Source organism: Planococcus citri, chromosome 5 (assembly GCF_950023065.1).
Source record: "Planococcus citri chromosome 5, ihPlaCitr1.1, whole genome shotgun sequence".
Taxonomy (NCBI): domain Eukaryota; kingdom Metazoa; phylum Arthropoda; class Insecta; order Hemiptera; family Pseudococcidae; genus Planococcus; species Planococcus citri.
Window position 1 is genome coordinate 59,976,098 of NC_088681.1, and position 15,251 is coordinate 59,991,348.

Below are 15,251 nucleotides of genomic sequence, written 5' to 3' on the forward strand. Positions count from 1 at the left end.
TTACAAAAAAAAAAAAAACTGATTTTAGCTGTTTTGCTAAAGATTAGACCAAAAAATTTTTCATAATAGGAAGAGCGAGAATTCTTAAACTTTTTCAGCAAAAAGAAGGGCTTGTTGGCAATTTCAGTCAAAAAAGCTAGACTTTTGTAGCAACAATTTTTTGGAAAAAATGAGACAATTTAGAATTTCTGCACAAAAACGAAATTTTCAATTAGTTCTGAAAATGGAGAGTTTTTGTCAATTTTCTGCAAAAAACCTCAATTTTCGGCAATTTTTCAAAAAAGCTAAAATTTTTGTAAATTTTTGAAAAAGCGAGAACTTTTTACAAAATGATTTTAAGTAAAAAGTTCGAATTTGACATATTTAGCTAAGAGCAGAGCTGTGTATGAGACTTATTGGCAAAAAATGATATTTTTGTAGATCTTTTGCAACTTTTTGTTTTGGCTAGGAAAACATTGAGTAATTATGGAAAAAAGTAAATATTTTTAACAATTTTGCTAAAAAATGTGGGCGACTTTTTTCCCCCGATTTTTGTTGAAAAGACGAGAGATTATTCTTTGACAATTTTGGGCAAATAAGGTAAGCGACAATTTTAAGCAAGATGGAAGTGCTTATTCAAAAATGCCAAAAAGCATAACATATTGGCGTTGAAGTTTCTTATATTGAAAATCATTTTTTTGTACCTCACAAATTAAGCATAAATTTTCCGAAGCTTTAGCTCTCGCTTCACTCCGGAAGAATTGAAAATGTTCTGTTCTCTTTTTGAATTTGATTTTCAAATACCAACCCCCCCCCCCCACAAAGAAAAAAAGTTGCGAATTTTCGATTTTGGATTTCAGCACCTACCAACTTTGCAATAAAACAATTCAAATTTTTTGTCAAGTAAAAGAAAAAAATGGTTTTTGAACATTAGAAATTATTTAACATTTTTGTTTCCAACTGCTCCTTCCAAAATTTGTTCGAACCACATCTGACTAATTAGCATGAAAAATACTGGATGAGGTGTGGGGTAAAAAGACGAGAAAATCTAACGCAGTAAATTAACATTGATCATGTATTCACATACAATGCATCCTTTACAAAACAGCAGAAAATAACGTCATCAAATAAAAAAATTAAAAAAGTACAATATTGACAACTATGATTATAATGAAATGAATTCCTATTCGAACGTAATAAAACGTCGTAAAAATATTGCTCGACAAGACCACTCCAGAGCAAAAAACGTGAAAAAACTCAAGAAAATGTGCTTTTTAAATGGGTCTAACTTAACTATGGATCACAAAGGTACGTCAGCTTGAATTTCGTAACTTCCTCGTCGCTTTTCAAGCACCATGATAGAACTGAGATGAAAGAAGGTCTCGATTTATAATCAGTATCTCTTGCGTTTTCTTTCAAAAAATCAATTATACGTGTTTTCAACTGCAGCAGGATTTCTTCATTCGAAACAAATAAGTCAGTAAATTTGACGAGCTGTTCTGTAGGAACAAATAAAGCAATGTCCAATATTTGGTTTTGGATTAAAGGTGACGACACTAGGTGATTTTTAAAATTCTTGGCTACATCAACATCGTTGAAAGCTTCGCTGATAAATTCGTCGAATTCTTTCGATTTCTGAATGAACTTTTCACTACAATTACGCCATCGATTATCAAAAGAAGTAGACTGTAATAATTGTTGTTTGAAGTTTCTCGCTGGCTGAATTTCGGGCAGTAAAAAGTTTACGAAATCATTCAAGTCGTTTAAATACATTTCTTGAAGGAGAAATCCGCATAAGTCAAGGACCCTGTTGTGATCAGCCATGACGTTTTTCTTAAATTCAATAATCTCGTCTTCGTTTTGGAAACATTGCTTCATGATTTCGTGCAAATCTTCGCCTCGGATCTTATATATCAAACAATCCCAGCAACTACGCCAAAATGCGTTTCTCTCCTCGTAAGTGGCATATGAAAGAATAGCCAGCATGAATTTTAATTTTCTCCAGAGCGGCGGATGGCAAATCAAGATGGTCAAGTCTTCATATACTTTCTCATTTGATGCGATTGCTTTAGTAGCCAAACGTTTCAGGCTTTCCGGAGCACTGTTCCATATTTCAAAACATAAATGAAAAAATTCGGAACTCACGAAGAAACCCATAAACTCAATTTGCAATATTTTCACGAGCAGATTTGTAAAAACATTCTCGCTCATCGCATTTCTAACGTGTAGCCACGTACGTAAGACAAACTCTTCATCATAAGTAGAATTTTCCAACAGAGCATACATCAATTCGCAACCTTTCTCTTTAAGAAATTCATCGAGCTGCTGACGGTTCAATTTTGGTAAAATGTATCGAACAAACGATCGTAAATCACTGACAAAAAGATCAATAGCTTTTTGCAAACGCTTTTCAGGTGGAACACGATTCCAAAAATATTCCAAAGATAGCCCACTGTGAGGCATGCAACAATCAACCATAATTTCTACGGTACTACGGCTTGCCTGAATGCGAGTTTCCATAACAACTTTCCAGTAGATGAGCAGCAGGTTATCAGTGGCATTACTCGGCAAGATCGACTCACTCGATACAACTGGATAAAATTGTCTGATATGATCTTCGAAGCAATACGTACAAGCGATTAGAAATATTTGACCTTGATCAAATCGATCACAAAGCATCATACGTTGGGCAGTTTTCGCGTAATGAATGGATCCGTCGTAATCGCACACGAAATCTTCAAAGTATTCCAACACACTGGTTTCATGGTCGTATCCAAATTTAAATACTTCTCCGTAATGTCTCCATAGCCAGCCCTTCATCGAATCTCCGAATATTTTCACATACACATCAATCATGGGATAAATCACAGATGGTAAATCGGGAATGAGCGTAGTTTTCGATGAGATAAGTTTTCCCGATGGACGAAATTCCTTCAGCGTATTGCCCGAACGATATTTGTCTACTTCGCAACGCCATATTTCAGCACTTATGACGATCGCTGATAGTTGTTTCAGAGATACTGGAGTCGGTTGAAGAATATCGTACAATTGAGAAGTGAATTCTGCCATCGCAGTTCAAGACTAGACTCTATTTCAATCCAAACCTAGAATCGTAGTGGTTGCATTAATGCTGAGAAAAGAACAGGTGGCAAGTGCGGGATAAGTTTGTAGGCATAATAATTGATAGAAAAGACCACTATTTGAGTTTCATAAGTCACGTAGGTATTTGCTGACTTGTCCAAAATTTCAATACCTCACAAATTAAGTACACTCTAAAAGCTGCAGGTAAGCAGTTCTCAAAAAACTAGTTTAATGATTCTCGTGAACATTACTAACCTGTTGGACAACTTTTCTTCAGTTTCGAAGTCCGTACAGCCTACCAGATCAATAATTTAAAACAATTTCATTATCGAGTTGACATTAAAATATGCACGGGTAAAACTTTCACAACCATAAGTCAAGTGATAATTCTATACACATACTAGATCATACCTCAAAACCTCAATATGAAACAATGTAAACCAGGTCACTCTGCCACCTCAAACTGGTTGCTAGTAGTGCACCTAAATTTTTCTAGGATCGCTTGCATCGTTCACAGCATATTCATAACACCCCGTACTCAATTCTTGGCTCTTGAAAACACAATTTCAAACATATAAGTACGAATTTCAATCATCTGGAAACAATCTGTTAATCAACTTAGATCTTCTTCGTAAGAGCTTTCAAAATTTTTGTTAAAATGTACATTTTTGATATTTTTGAAAACCGAACCAAATTAGAGGTGACTTCAAGCCACCGAAAAGTTGCTGGAGGCTTCAAAATGGTTTTAATTCATCTTCAGATGACTCTGCGGGTCGGAAATAAGGATCATGCCGAATTTCAGACCTTTTATGTTAAACTGCCAGCATACAAAGAATTTCTTCAAATATTCGATTTTTACAATGCTAAATGGGTAAAAACCGATTTTCCAAAAAAAAAAAAAAAAAAAAAAAAACAAGAAGGCAGAGTGAATAAAAAATTGGAAAATCATGAGTACCTAAAACATTTCAATGTGGAGAAAAGAGCAACTGAAAAAAAAAAAAAAACAAAAACACTTCAAATTGATATGAACTGGTTTTAAATTTCAAAAGTTGCATTTTTTCAAATTTTGGTCAACATGTGAGCTTTTTGGCAGCTATTGGCAATAAAGTGACAATTTTTGCAATTTCTACCAAAAAATTCAATTTTAATAAAAATCAAAATATTTGGGCAATTTTTTGTAAAAATAATAAACTTGGATTTTTTTTTACCAAAAAAAAAAAAAAACAGCAATCTTTTCATATGTACAGGGTCATGGGTCATCCAAAAAAGACTTTACCATTTCAAACGCGCGTATACAAGACAACAGTGCATTTTAGCGCCGAACTCTTGGCAGCACTGAATTCCTTGAAGAATTTCATTTTTAAAACACTCCCCACAAAGTCAGTTTGGTATAAACGTTCGGCTGCCAGAGCGATTTTTATAAAAAAAGTACATTTTTACACAAAAGCTCATTTTTATCATGTCACAACTTTTGAAAATTGAAAGCTTGGGTACTGAGCAAGAAAGTTTTATGAAAAAGTTCAACTGTCCGCGTGGAAAGAAGCCAGAGAGACCCAAAATAAACATCCTCTCCATAAAATTCAACAAAAAATGAATTTTGGTGACGTGCTCGATAATCAGTTCAGTGCAGTAAAGTTGAATTGAAAAAAAGTCGAGCACAACTTGCAAGATTTGAAATTCGTGATGAAACAAGAGGAATATCGGTGATGTTCTGCGCAGCACATCATTCTATGAAGAAATTCATTTCCAAAGCATTCCCCAATCTACTACATATCACAGATATTTCCTTGTTTTCTCACAAATTTCAAATCGTGCAAGTTGTGCTCGACTTTTTTTCAGTCCAACTTTACTGCACTGAACTGATTATCAAGCACGTCATCAAAATTCATTTTTTGTTGAATTTTATGGAGAGGATGCTTATTTTGGGTCTCTCTGGCTTCTTTTCACACGGACAGTTTAACTTTTTCATAAAACTTTCTTGCTCAGTACCCGACCTTTCGATTTTCAAAAGTTGTGACATGCTTAAAATGAGCTTATGTGTAAAAATGTACTTTTTTACAAAAATCGCTCTGGCAGCCGAACGTTTATACCAAACTGACTTTGTGGGGAGTGTTTTGAAAATGAAATTCTTCAAGGAATTCAGTGCTGCCAAGAGTTCGGCGCTAAAATGCACTGGTGTCTTATATACGCGCGTTTGAAATGGTAAAGTCTTTTTTGGATGACCCTGTACTTGAAAAAGTGAGAATTTCTGACAATTTCAGCAAAAGAAAGAGCTTTTCCTCAATTTCTGGCAAAAAATCTTGACTTTTGGACAACATTTGTGAAAAAAATGAAATTTTCAATAAATTTAGAAAATGAGGCCTCATAGAATTTTGGTAAGAAACGAGTGATTTTGTCAATGCTCTGCAAAATAAAACACGACAATTTTCACCAATTTTTCAAAATAGGAAAACCAGCGTACAAAGAATTTTTTCAAATACCTATTCAATTTATACGTACATATGATTCTAAATTGGCAGAAACCGACCTCCCCCCTCCGGAAATGAAACAAGTAGGTAGGCAACTTTAGTAACCAAAAAAGCTTGAAAAAACAGTCAAAAAGTAAGCAAAGAATGATCTGGTTTTTAATTTCAATAGTTGGACTGTTTTGCAAAATTTGTCCAAAAAAGAGAGATTTTTGGCAACAATTGACAACAAAGTGAGCATTTTTGCAATTTCTGCCAAAAAGTTTAATTATTTGATAAAAATCGAAATATTTTGACATTTTTTTTGAAAAAATGTGGAACTTTTTGAATTTTTTCATACCAAAAAAAAAAAAACAATTTTTAGCAGTTTTCCTAAAAATCACTATTTTTTTCATACCTACTTGAAAAAATGACAATAACTACCTACCTGATAATTTTTGCCAAACACTTTTAGCAAAAGTAATGGCTTTTTCTCAATTTCTGGCGAAAAATTTAGACTTTCGAACAATATTTTGAAAGAAATGAAGTTTTTTAAAAGTTTTGAAAAAAATGAGGCCATTGGTTAGGTGAAAAAAACCAGTTTTTTTCGATTTTTGCAAAAAAAAAACGGTAATCTTTGCAGAAATTTTTCGAGAAAGCGAAAATTCTTGTATCTAATAAACTATTGAGAAGGCGAAAATTAAATTCAATTATACATTTGCATAGTTGATTGTAATTAATTATCGATTAACATGATTGAAATATGTACAATACCCGTAGGTAGGTATAGGTAAGTATAAGATATGGACAATTTACACAAGAATAAAATGAAGTTATATAAAATGAAACATATTAAAAAGATAAAGAGATAAGTAATTAGAAAGTAAAAATCTGGTTCGACAAGAGCATCCCAGAACACAAATTTTACGATAAACAAAAAAACATTCCACTAGGTGCGATTATAGCAATTATTCCATCAGAACTAGATTATAAATAGCTCAGCTCAAATTTTGAAACTTCCTCATTACCTTCTAAACACCACGATAAAAGAGAGGTGAACGACGATTTCGGTACCTTAGATTTATAATCAGCTGCTTCTTCCTTTAAAAAATTGATCATACGAGTTTTTACCTCGAGAAGAATTCGCTCAGTCGAGACAAAAGTGTCAATGAACTCTATAAACTGTTCTATGGGTACAGATAGGGCATCGATTGATAATCTCGTTTGGACCGAAGGTGACGACATTAGCTCATTTTTAAAGTCTGTAGAATGATCGACGTTGTCGTAGGCATCTTTAATAAATTCATCGAACTCTTTTGGTTTCTTGACGATCTCTATACAAGAATCACCAAATTCATCATTGAGAAAAGCTAACCTCAGAATTTTCTGTTTAAAATTTCTCGCTGCTTGCATTTCCGGTAATAAAAATTTCGCGAATTGATTCAATTCCTCAAAATACGCCAAGGTTAGTAAAGTACTAAAAGAATCAAGCGCCTCTTCGTCATTGGCCATGATGTTTTTCTTGAATTGAATTATCTCATCTTCGTCTCGTAAACATAGCCGCATTATTTTATGTAAAACTTCGACCCGTGTTTTAGTAATCAAATATTGCCAGCAATTATGCCAGAAAGCGTTCCTCTGCTCATAGGTGGCGTGAGAAAGGACAGCCAATAAGAACTTGAATTCGTTCGAGGTTGATGGAAGTTCATTAACGTCGAATACGTCTTCAAATAAACAAACATCTGATGTAATGCGTCTAACAGCCGAACCTATTAAATTCTCTTTAGCGGTGTTCCATATTTCAAAACATAATTGAAGGACATGATCAAGATCACGATCATCCTCAACATGATCGTCCTCGTCCAATTCGGAACTAACACAGACTCCCGCAAACTCACATTGAATTATATTCACGATCAGATTTGTGAAATCAATCTCGTTCATCGCGTTTTTAACATAAATCCATGTCGATAGAATCACTTCTTCATAATAACAAGATTTTTTCAACAAAGCATATAATAATTCACAACCGTTGTCATAAAGGAATTCATTGAGCTGTTGATCGTCTAATTTGGGTAAAACGAATCGAACAAACGATGGTAAATCACGGTAAAAAATATCGACAGCTTTTTCCAAACGATTTTCCAATGGAATAAGATTCCAAAAATATTCCATAGATGGTCTATTTCGAAATATGTAATCAAATAACACGTCTTTTATATCAGGTCTGCTTAAACTGACATCACTTTCGGCAAAAAGAATCCAGTACCCGAGTTGCGAGTATTCCATAAAGTTGTCATACTTCGAGAACGTATTTTTCTCTACAAATGGGTAAATTCGTATAATATCGTCTTTGAAACAATACCCACAAGCGATTAAGAACTTCTGATCGGTATCAAATCGATCACAATGCATCATACGTTCGGCTGTTCTCTCATAATGAATGCTTCCGTCGTAATCGCATACAAAATCTTCGAAGTATTCCAAAACCGAGTTCTGATTGTCGTAATGAAAATGAAATACTGTTCGATGATGTCTCAGTAGCCAGTTATTCATTGAAAGTCCAAACCTTTCAACATATTTTTCAATCGTAGAATAAATCACAGATGGCAAATGAGGAATGAGTATAGTTTTCAATGAGATAAGTTCACCAGCTGGACGAAACTCTTTCAATGTATTGCTCGAACGGTATTTATTTATTTCGCAGCGCCATATTTCGAGACTAATGACGATCGCTGATAACTCTCTCAGTGGAGCTGGAGTTGGATGAAAAATATCGAACACGTCAGAGGTGATTTCAGCCATTTGCGGGATTCGATTATGACACCATTTCAATCCAAACCTGGAATCGTAAACATCGTGATGAAGACGTAAGAAATGGGCAGGTAACATATGACTAGAATAAGGTTGAATGCGAATGGACAGAAGACGACAATTATTTGAGATTCAGGAACTAGGTATGTTGAATGATTCTCATGTACTCAACTAACCTGCTGGACAACTTTTCTACCGTTTCAATATCTTAACAGCCTAACGAATCAATATTTTAACACAATTGGACAGTTGAGTTGACATAAAATATTCACGAATAGAACTTTCACAATCATAATTTACGTGATTATTTACACAACTAGATATCAGGAACCTCAAAACCTCAATATGAAACCGCGCAAGCCAGGTCACTCTGCCACCTCAAACAGGTTGCTTGTAGTGCACCTAAATTTTTCAAGGATCGCTTGCATCGTTAACAGCATAACTATTCAAAACATACCATACGCAATTCTTGGCTATTGAAAACAAAATTTTAAACATATTTACGAACTTCAATCATCTGGAAACTATCATTAATCAACTTATAGATCTTCTTCGTTAGGAGCTTTCAAAGTGTTTTAACCTCATACAAAGCACCTTTCAGCATTTGAAATCATTTCAAAGTTCCTGAGAAATTAATGTACCTAAATTTTTGATATTTTTAAAAACCGAACCAAATTGGAGGTGACTTCAAACCACCAAAAAGATGCTGAAGGCTCCGAAATAGCTTTAATTCATCTTCAAGCGACTCGTTGAGTCGAATAATAGGGATCAAGCCGAATTTCAGACCTTTTATGTTGAACTGCCAGCATAGATACAAAGAATTTCTTCAAATATTCAATTTTTACGATGCTAAATTGGAAGAAAGTTAGAAACTGACTTTTCAAAACAAAAAAACAAAAAAAACAAGAAGGAAATTTTAGTTACTAAAATAAGTCGAAAAAATAATCAAACATTGAATAAAAAATTGAAAAATCGTGAATAAAACATTTCAATGTGGAGAAAAGAGCGTCTGAAAAAAAACCAGAGCACTTCAAATTGATATGATCTGGTTTTAAATTTCAAAAGTTGGACTTTTTTGCAAATTTCGGCCAAAAAAAACGAGATTTTTGACAACTATTAGTTAGCAACAAAATGACAATTTTTGCAATTTTTAATAAAAAATCAAAATATTTGGGATTTTTTTTGGAAAAATAAGAAACGTGATTTTTTTCACAAAAAAAAACAATTTTTAGCCTTTTCGTTAAAAATGGCAATTTTTTTCATACTTGAAATAGTGAGAATTGCTGACAAGGACATCCTTTAGTTTTTAAACCAACCACTAAATTCCTTGGACTTACTTTTGATAAAAAACTTACTTGGACGCCTCATTTTCTCAACATAAAAGCTCAACTTAACAAACGTCTAAATTTACTAAAAATTGTTAAAAATCCAAAGTATAACCCATCACGCCAACTATTACTTCACTTGTACAAAGCTCTGATACGTAGTAAAATTGAATATGGAAGTCCATGCTTTACAAACCTGTCAAATAAAACTACTAACATTCTCAAAACTGTTCAAAATTCCTCCTTGCGCATCTGCATAGGTGCTCTCTATTCGTCTCCAATTGATAGTATTTATTGTGAAGCTGCAGAGCTTCCTCCTGATTTTAGGAAAACTCTCACGACAAACAAATTCTTATCAACTGTTGCAAATAATCCATCTCACCCTCTTCAAAGGTCACTCAATGTCTACAGCTCTCGGCATTTCCTCCATACTTCAGGTCCAATCCCAGAATTTATCAAAAATATGAACAACCTACAAATTGACCTAAAAAACCTAATACATCAACCAATATCTTATCCCCCTTGGTCTCTCAAACCTATACATATGGAATTTTACTTAAGAAACTACCCAAAACATGATCACTCCCCATTATTAATCAAGAGTCATTACTTAGAACTGTTATCAAACTATACTGAATATAACTTATGCTTCACAGATAGTTCAAAAATTTCTAATATTCATACTGGTTATGCTTACTCAATTAATGACAAAGTTCTCAGTTTCAAAATTCACAACTGTGCCTCAATTTTTACTGCCGAACTCACTGCCATAAAACATTGCCTAATAGATATAATTTCCATTCAATCAGAAAATAAAAAATTCTTAATCCAAAGCGACTCACTAAGTTCACTGCTATCCATTCAAAACATTTTTTCTGACCATCCCATAGTCCAAGACATACATAAGTCCCTTTTTAACCTCCAATATTATGATTACTCAATTAGCTTCATGTATGTTCCCAGCCACATAGATATCACTGGAAACGAAACTGTTGATAGATTAGCAAAAACAGCCGCTACCCCCTCCCCTCTTACCACTCTCACTCCTGATGACATTAAATCTCTAATCACTCACAACACATTTACTAACTGGCAGAACTTTTGGTCACAACAAACTTCAAACAAACTCTTCCAACATAAAAAAACTACTCTCCCCTGGAAAAATCTAGGCCACCTGAATAGAAAAGAAGAAATCCTGATTACCAGACTAAGAAGAGGCCACACAAAAATTACTCATAACCACTTATACCAAAAAGAACAAAAACCCTCATGCCAATTCTGCAGAAACGAACCCATATCCATCCAACACATACTTTTCAACTGTCCCCAACTAAAACAAAACAGACTTACACTACAGATAAAAGAAAACCCACCTACTATCCCTGACGAACCCTCAGAAATACAAAAATTCATCTCCCTAATAAAAAAACATCAACCTCACAAACCAAATCTAACCCCCCCCCTTACGGGTGTAATAATCTTGTAATTATGAACACCCAAAAAAAAAATTTAGCAAAGGAAAGAGGTTTTTCTCAATTTCTGGCAAAAAATCTGGACTATGGACAACATGAATGCTTCCGTCGTAATCGCATACAAAATCTTCGAAGTATTCCAAAACCGAGTTCTGATTGTCGTAATGAAAATGAAATACTGTTCGATGATGTCTCAGTAGCCAGTTATTCATTGAAAGTCCAAATCTTTCGACATATTTTTCAATCGTAGAATAAATCACAGATGGCAAATCGGAAATGAGTGTAGTTTTCAATGAGATAAGTTCACCAGATGGACAAAACTCTTTTAATGCATCACTCGAACGGTATTTATTTATTTCGCAGCGCCATATTTCGAGGCTAATGACGATCGCTGATAACTCTCTCAGAGGAACTGGAGTTGGGTGCAAAATATCAAACACATCCGAAGCGATTTTAGCCATTTGCAAGTCTCGATAAAGACAATATTTCAATCCAAACCTAGAATGGTAATGATCAAATTAGTTTTTAGGAATGAACAGCGGACAGGTAACCACAACTGCATAGAAGTTCCAATAGAAATTAATAAATACAAAAGGCGACTATTTGAGTTTCAAGAACCATGATGAATGTTTAGTTCATCAGAATTGTATTTAAATTCAAAAATTTTGGTACGAAAATCCCCATCACTCGAAATTATCAAAGCAATAAGATTGTGAACTACATTACATCACGTAATACACGACTTTGTTGACCTATGGAAAATTCGAGTTCCTCACTCTTAATAATGTATTACCAGCTAATTCATTTATTTTAGTATAAGCAGGTCTTAAAACCGGTTTTAATGATTTTCATAAGACTTACCAATGTTTTGTACAACTTTTTAACCAGTTTAACGTCTTCACAGCCTATCGAAATTCAAAGACAAATTCATTCTTCAGTAGCATCAAGTTACCCACGACAAGCAATTTTGAAATTAATTATCACTCGCAGGAAAAAAACTTTCATTCACTAAGAAATATTCAAGGAATGAGGAGAACGACCATAAATTCAATTATGCGAACTGATAATCACAAACATCAGATATCTCAATAATGAAGTCTGTAATGCAAAGCCAAGTTGTGCTCCATCAACTGGTTGCAGGTAGTACACCCAGTTTTCTTTAGGATCGCTGGCGTCGTCGACATCTTGGAAAATTTCATCAATTTTATAGCAATTTATTTTTTATTCAGCTTTGATAGGTCACAATGAATTTTTTCAAACATTCAATGTATAGGGTGCTCAATGGGCAGAATTTGGACGATTTTCCAAAAAAAAAAAAAATAATAACACAATTACACAAATGAGCTCGAAAAAGTAACTAAAAAATGGAAAATTGCGAGTAACACGTTTCAATGTGGAGAAAAATGACCGGAAAAGTAAAACAGAAAATTTCAAATTCATAAATGATATGGTTTTTAATTTTGAAAAGATGGGTTCGTTTATAACTTTTTGGTAAGAAAAGTGAGATTTTTGATAAATTTTGTCAACAAAGTTAGAATTTTTGCAAAAACAACTTTTGGTAAAAAGCAAAATAATTTGGACAATTTTTTGAAAAATGTGAGCTTTTTTGGTATTTTTTTTTTTTTACAAAAATTACTTAAGGTATTTTTTTTCATACAAGAAAAAGCGAGCATGCATTATCGAAATTTTTCTGCAAAAATCAGGACTGGCAATTTTATCAAATAGAAGGGGCTGTAGGCAGTTTCTGGCAAAAAAGCTAGATTCTTGGACAATTTTTTGAAAAAAAAAATAATCTTCTTTAAAACTTTCGGAAAAAATGAGACTACTCGTACTTGGGTCATTCCACGTAAATTGGGCCAAGAAGTGGTAGGTGGGTTCGGCGATTTTTTTGAAATTTTTCCTGTGGAAAGATCTTCTGAAGGGATGACCAATGGCGCAAATCGCAGCCCTCTAGCCCATTTTTAACGACAGCCAGGGGGTGTCAAAGTTTTCAGTGAACTTAAAATATCATCCATTTCAGCAGTGGATTACTCGATAACCACGATACCTACCAAAATGGAACTTTTTTCCATAGTTAGAGGTTTTGAAAGGATTTTTGGTGATATCATAAAAATCAGTGTTGCCACTTTTTTTCATACAAAAAATTAGCTCAAAAATTTTCAAAACGTAGTTTTTCATATCGTTCCGACTCTCAAAAATTCTGAAAAACATATATTATGGACAACTGTTTATGCTGAACAACATATTAAAAATTGGGATGGTAACTTGTCGCAAAGTCGATTTAAAAAAATTTAAACTTTGCGAAAAAATGCGATTTATTGATTTAAAACATAAAAAAAAGTTTTGATTGGTAAAGTTGACCCATATGACTCCTATTTTTACGTATCTGTTGAAAAACGCCTTTCACTCGATAAAATGAACTCATCACAAAAAAATCAAAATTCGAAAAAATTCAATTTCCAATTCCAAGCATCAAAAAAAGTTTAAATTTATTCTGTTGTCCTATTTTGACCTCTTTCTGACGTATTTAATGAAAAAGTTGATGAAAATCACACACACACAAAAAAATTAAAATTTGTTTATTTTTTGAATTTTTTCAAATTTTGATTTTTTGTGATGAGTTAATTTTACCGAGTGAAGGGAGTTTTTCAACTTTTTCAACGGATACGTAAAAATAGGGATCAAATGGGTCAACTTTACCAATCAAAACTTTTTTTCGCGTTTTAAATCAAAAAATCGCATTTTTTCGCAAAGTTTAAATTTTTGTAAATCGACTTTGCGACAAGTTACCATCCCAATTTTTTAATATGTTGTTCAGCATAAACAGTTGTCCATAATATATTTTTTTCAGAATTTTTGAGAGTCGGAACGATATGAAAAACTACGTTTTGAAACTTTTTGAGCTAATTTTTTGTATGCAAGAAAGTGGCAACACTGATTTTTATGATATCACTAAAAAGCCTTTCAAAACCTCTAACTATGGGAAAAAGTTCCATTTTGGTAGGTATCGCGGTTCTCGAGTAATTCACTGCTGAACTAGGATGATATTTCAAATTCACTGAAAACTTTGACACCCCCTGGCTGTCGTTAAAAATGGGCTAGAGGGCTACGATTTGCGCCATTGGTCATCCCTTCGGAAGATCTTTTCACAGGAAAAATTTCAAAAAAATCGCCGAGCCCACCTACCACTTCTTGGTCCAATTGACATGGAATGACCCACTTGGAATTTCTGCACAAAAACAAAATTTTCAATTAATTCTGAAAAAAACGAGAGTTTTTGTCAATTTTCTGCAAAAAAAAACCTCAATCTTCGGCAATTTTTCAAAAAAGCGAAAATTTTTGTAAATTTTTGAAAAAGCGAGAACTTTTTACAAAATGATTTCAAATAAAAAGTTCGAATTTGACATATTTAGCTAAGAGCAGAGCTGTGTATGAGACTTATTGGCAAAAAATGATATTTTTGTAGATCTTTTGCAACTTTTTGTTTTGGCTAGGAAAACATTGAATAATTATTGGAAAAAAGTAAATACAGTAAGTCCCGCTTATTAGAATCGATTTGGGACTAGGTATGTTTGATTCTATAAACCGGAGTAGGTATTCTATAAAGCGGAAGGATAAAAAAATGCAAAATTCCAAATTATGTTGAAATTTTATCAGTTTTTGATGTGTTTTGAAGTTAATTCTAATACTTTTTCAGTTTTTTAGTCACGTTTGGCCTTTTAATATGTTTTGAACACTTTTTTGTATGATTTTTATAAAATTAAAAAAAAATTCCATCATCTTATACCAATTTTCACCAATTTAAATATTTATTTTTGCGTTATTATGCCATTTTTACAAGTTTTTATCCAATTTTTGTTAAATTTTGCCAAAATTCATGATTTTTTCCCATTTTTGAAGATTTTTCAATTCTATAAACCGATTGAAATGCTCTTTTTATTCCAATAGGCGGAAAAATTTGCATGTAAGAAGATACAAACGTTCTGTCCCAGCGCATTTGATTCCATTAACCGAATTAATCTATTATCCGCGATTCTAATAAGCGGGACTTACTGTATTTTTAACAATTTTGCAAAAATGTGGGCGATTTTTTTTCCGATTTTTGTTGAAAAGACGAGAGATTATTCTTTGACAAT

The 15,251-nt window shown here is 33.3% G+C and overlaps 3 protein-coding genes across 4 annotated transcripts in view; all 3 read right to left on the reverse strand.

The window, feature by feature from the left end:
• The window catches only part of LOC135848801 (uncharacterized), a 42,992-nt gene that overhangs the window by 2,919 nt on the left and 24,822 nt on the right, over positions 1-15,251 (reverse strand). The window lies entirely within an intron of this gene.
• On the reverse strand, positions 1,041-3,491 carry LOC135847836 (uncharacterized). The gene is made up of 2 exons (XM_065367556.1): positions 3,316-3,491; positions 1,041-3,083 (listed from the first exon to the last, which is right to left on the reverse strand). Exon 2 carries the CDS (start codon positions 3,046-3,048, stop codon positions 1,273-1,275), a length of 1,776 nt encoding a protein of 591 aa, XP_065223628.1. The 5' UTR covers positions 3,049-3,083; positions 3,316-3,491; the 3' UTR covers positions 1,041-1,272.
• Positions 6,215-8,904, reverse strand: LOC135848795 (uncharacterized). 2 transcript variants are annotated; one of them, XM_065368818.1, is made up of 2 exons: positions 8,495-8,904; positions 6,215-8,346 (listed from the first exon to the last, which is right to left on the reverse strand). In XM_065368818.1, exon 2 carries the CDS (start codon positions 8,307-8,309, stop codon positions 6,492-6,494), a length of 1,818 nt encoding a protein of 605 aa, XP_065224890.1. In that variant the 5' UTR covers positions 8,310-8,346; positions 8,495-8,904; the 3' UTR covers positions 6,215-6,491. The 2 variants fall into 2 exon arrangements, with proteins under 2 accessions (XP_065224890.1, XP_065224891.1); XM_065368819.1 differs by lacking the exon at positions 8,495-8,904 and having other exon boundaries at positions 6,215-8,073; positions 8,156-8,292.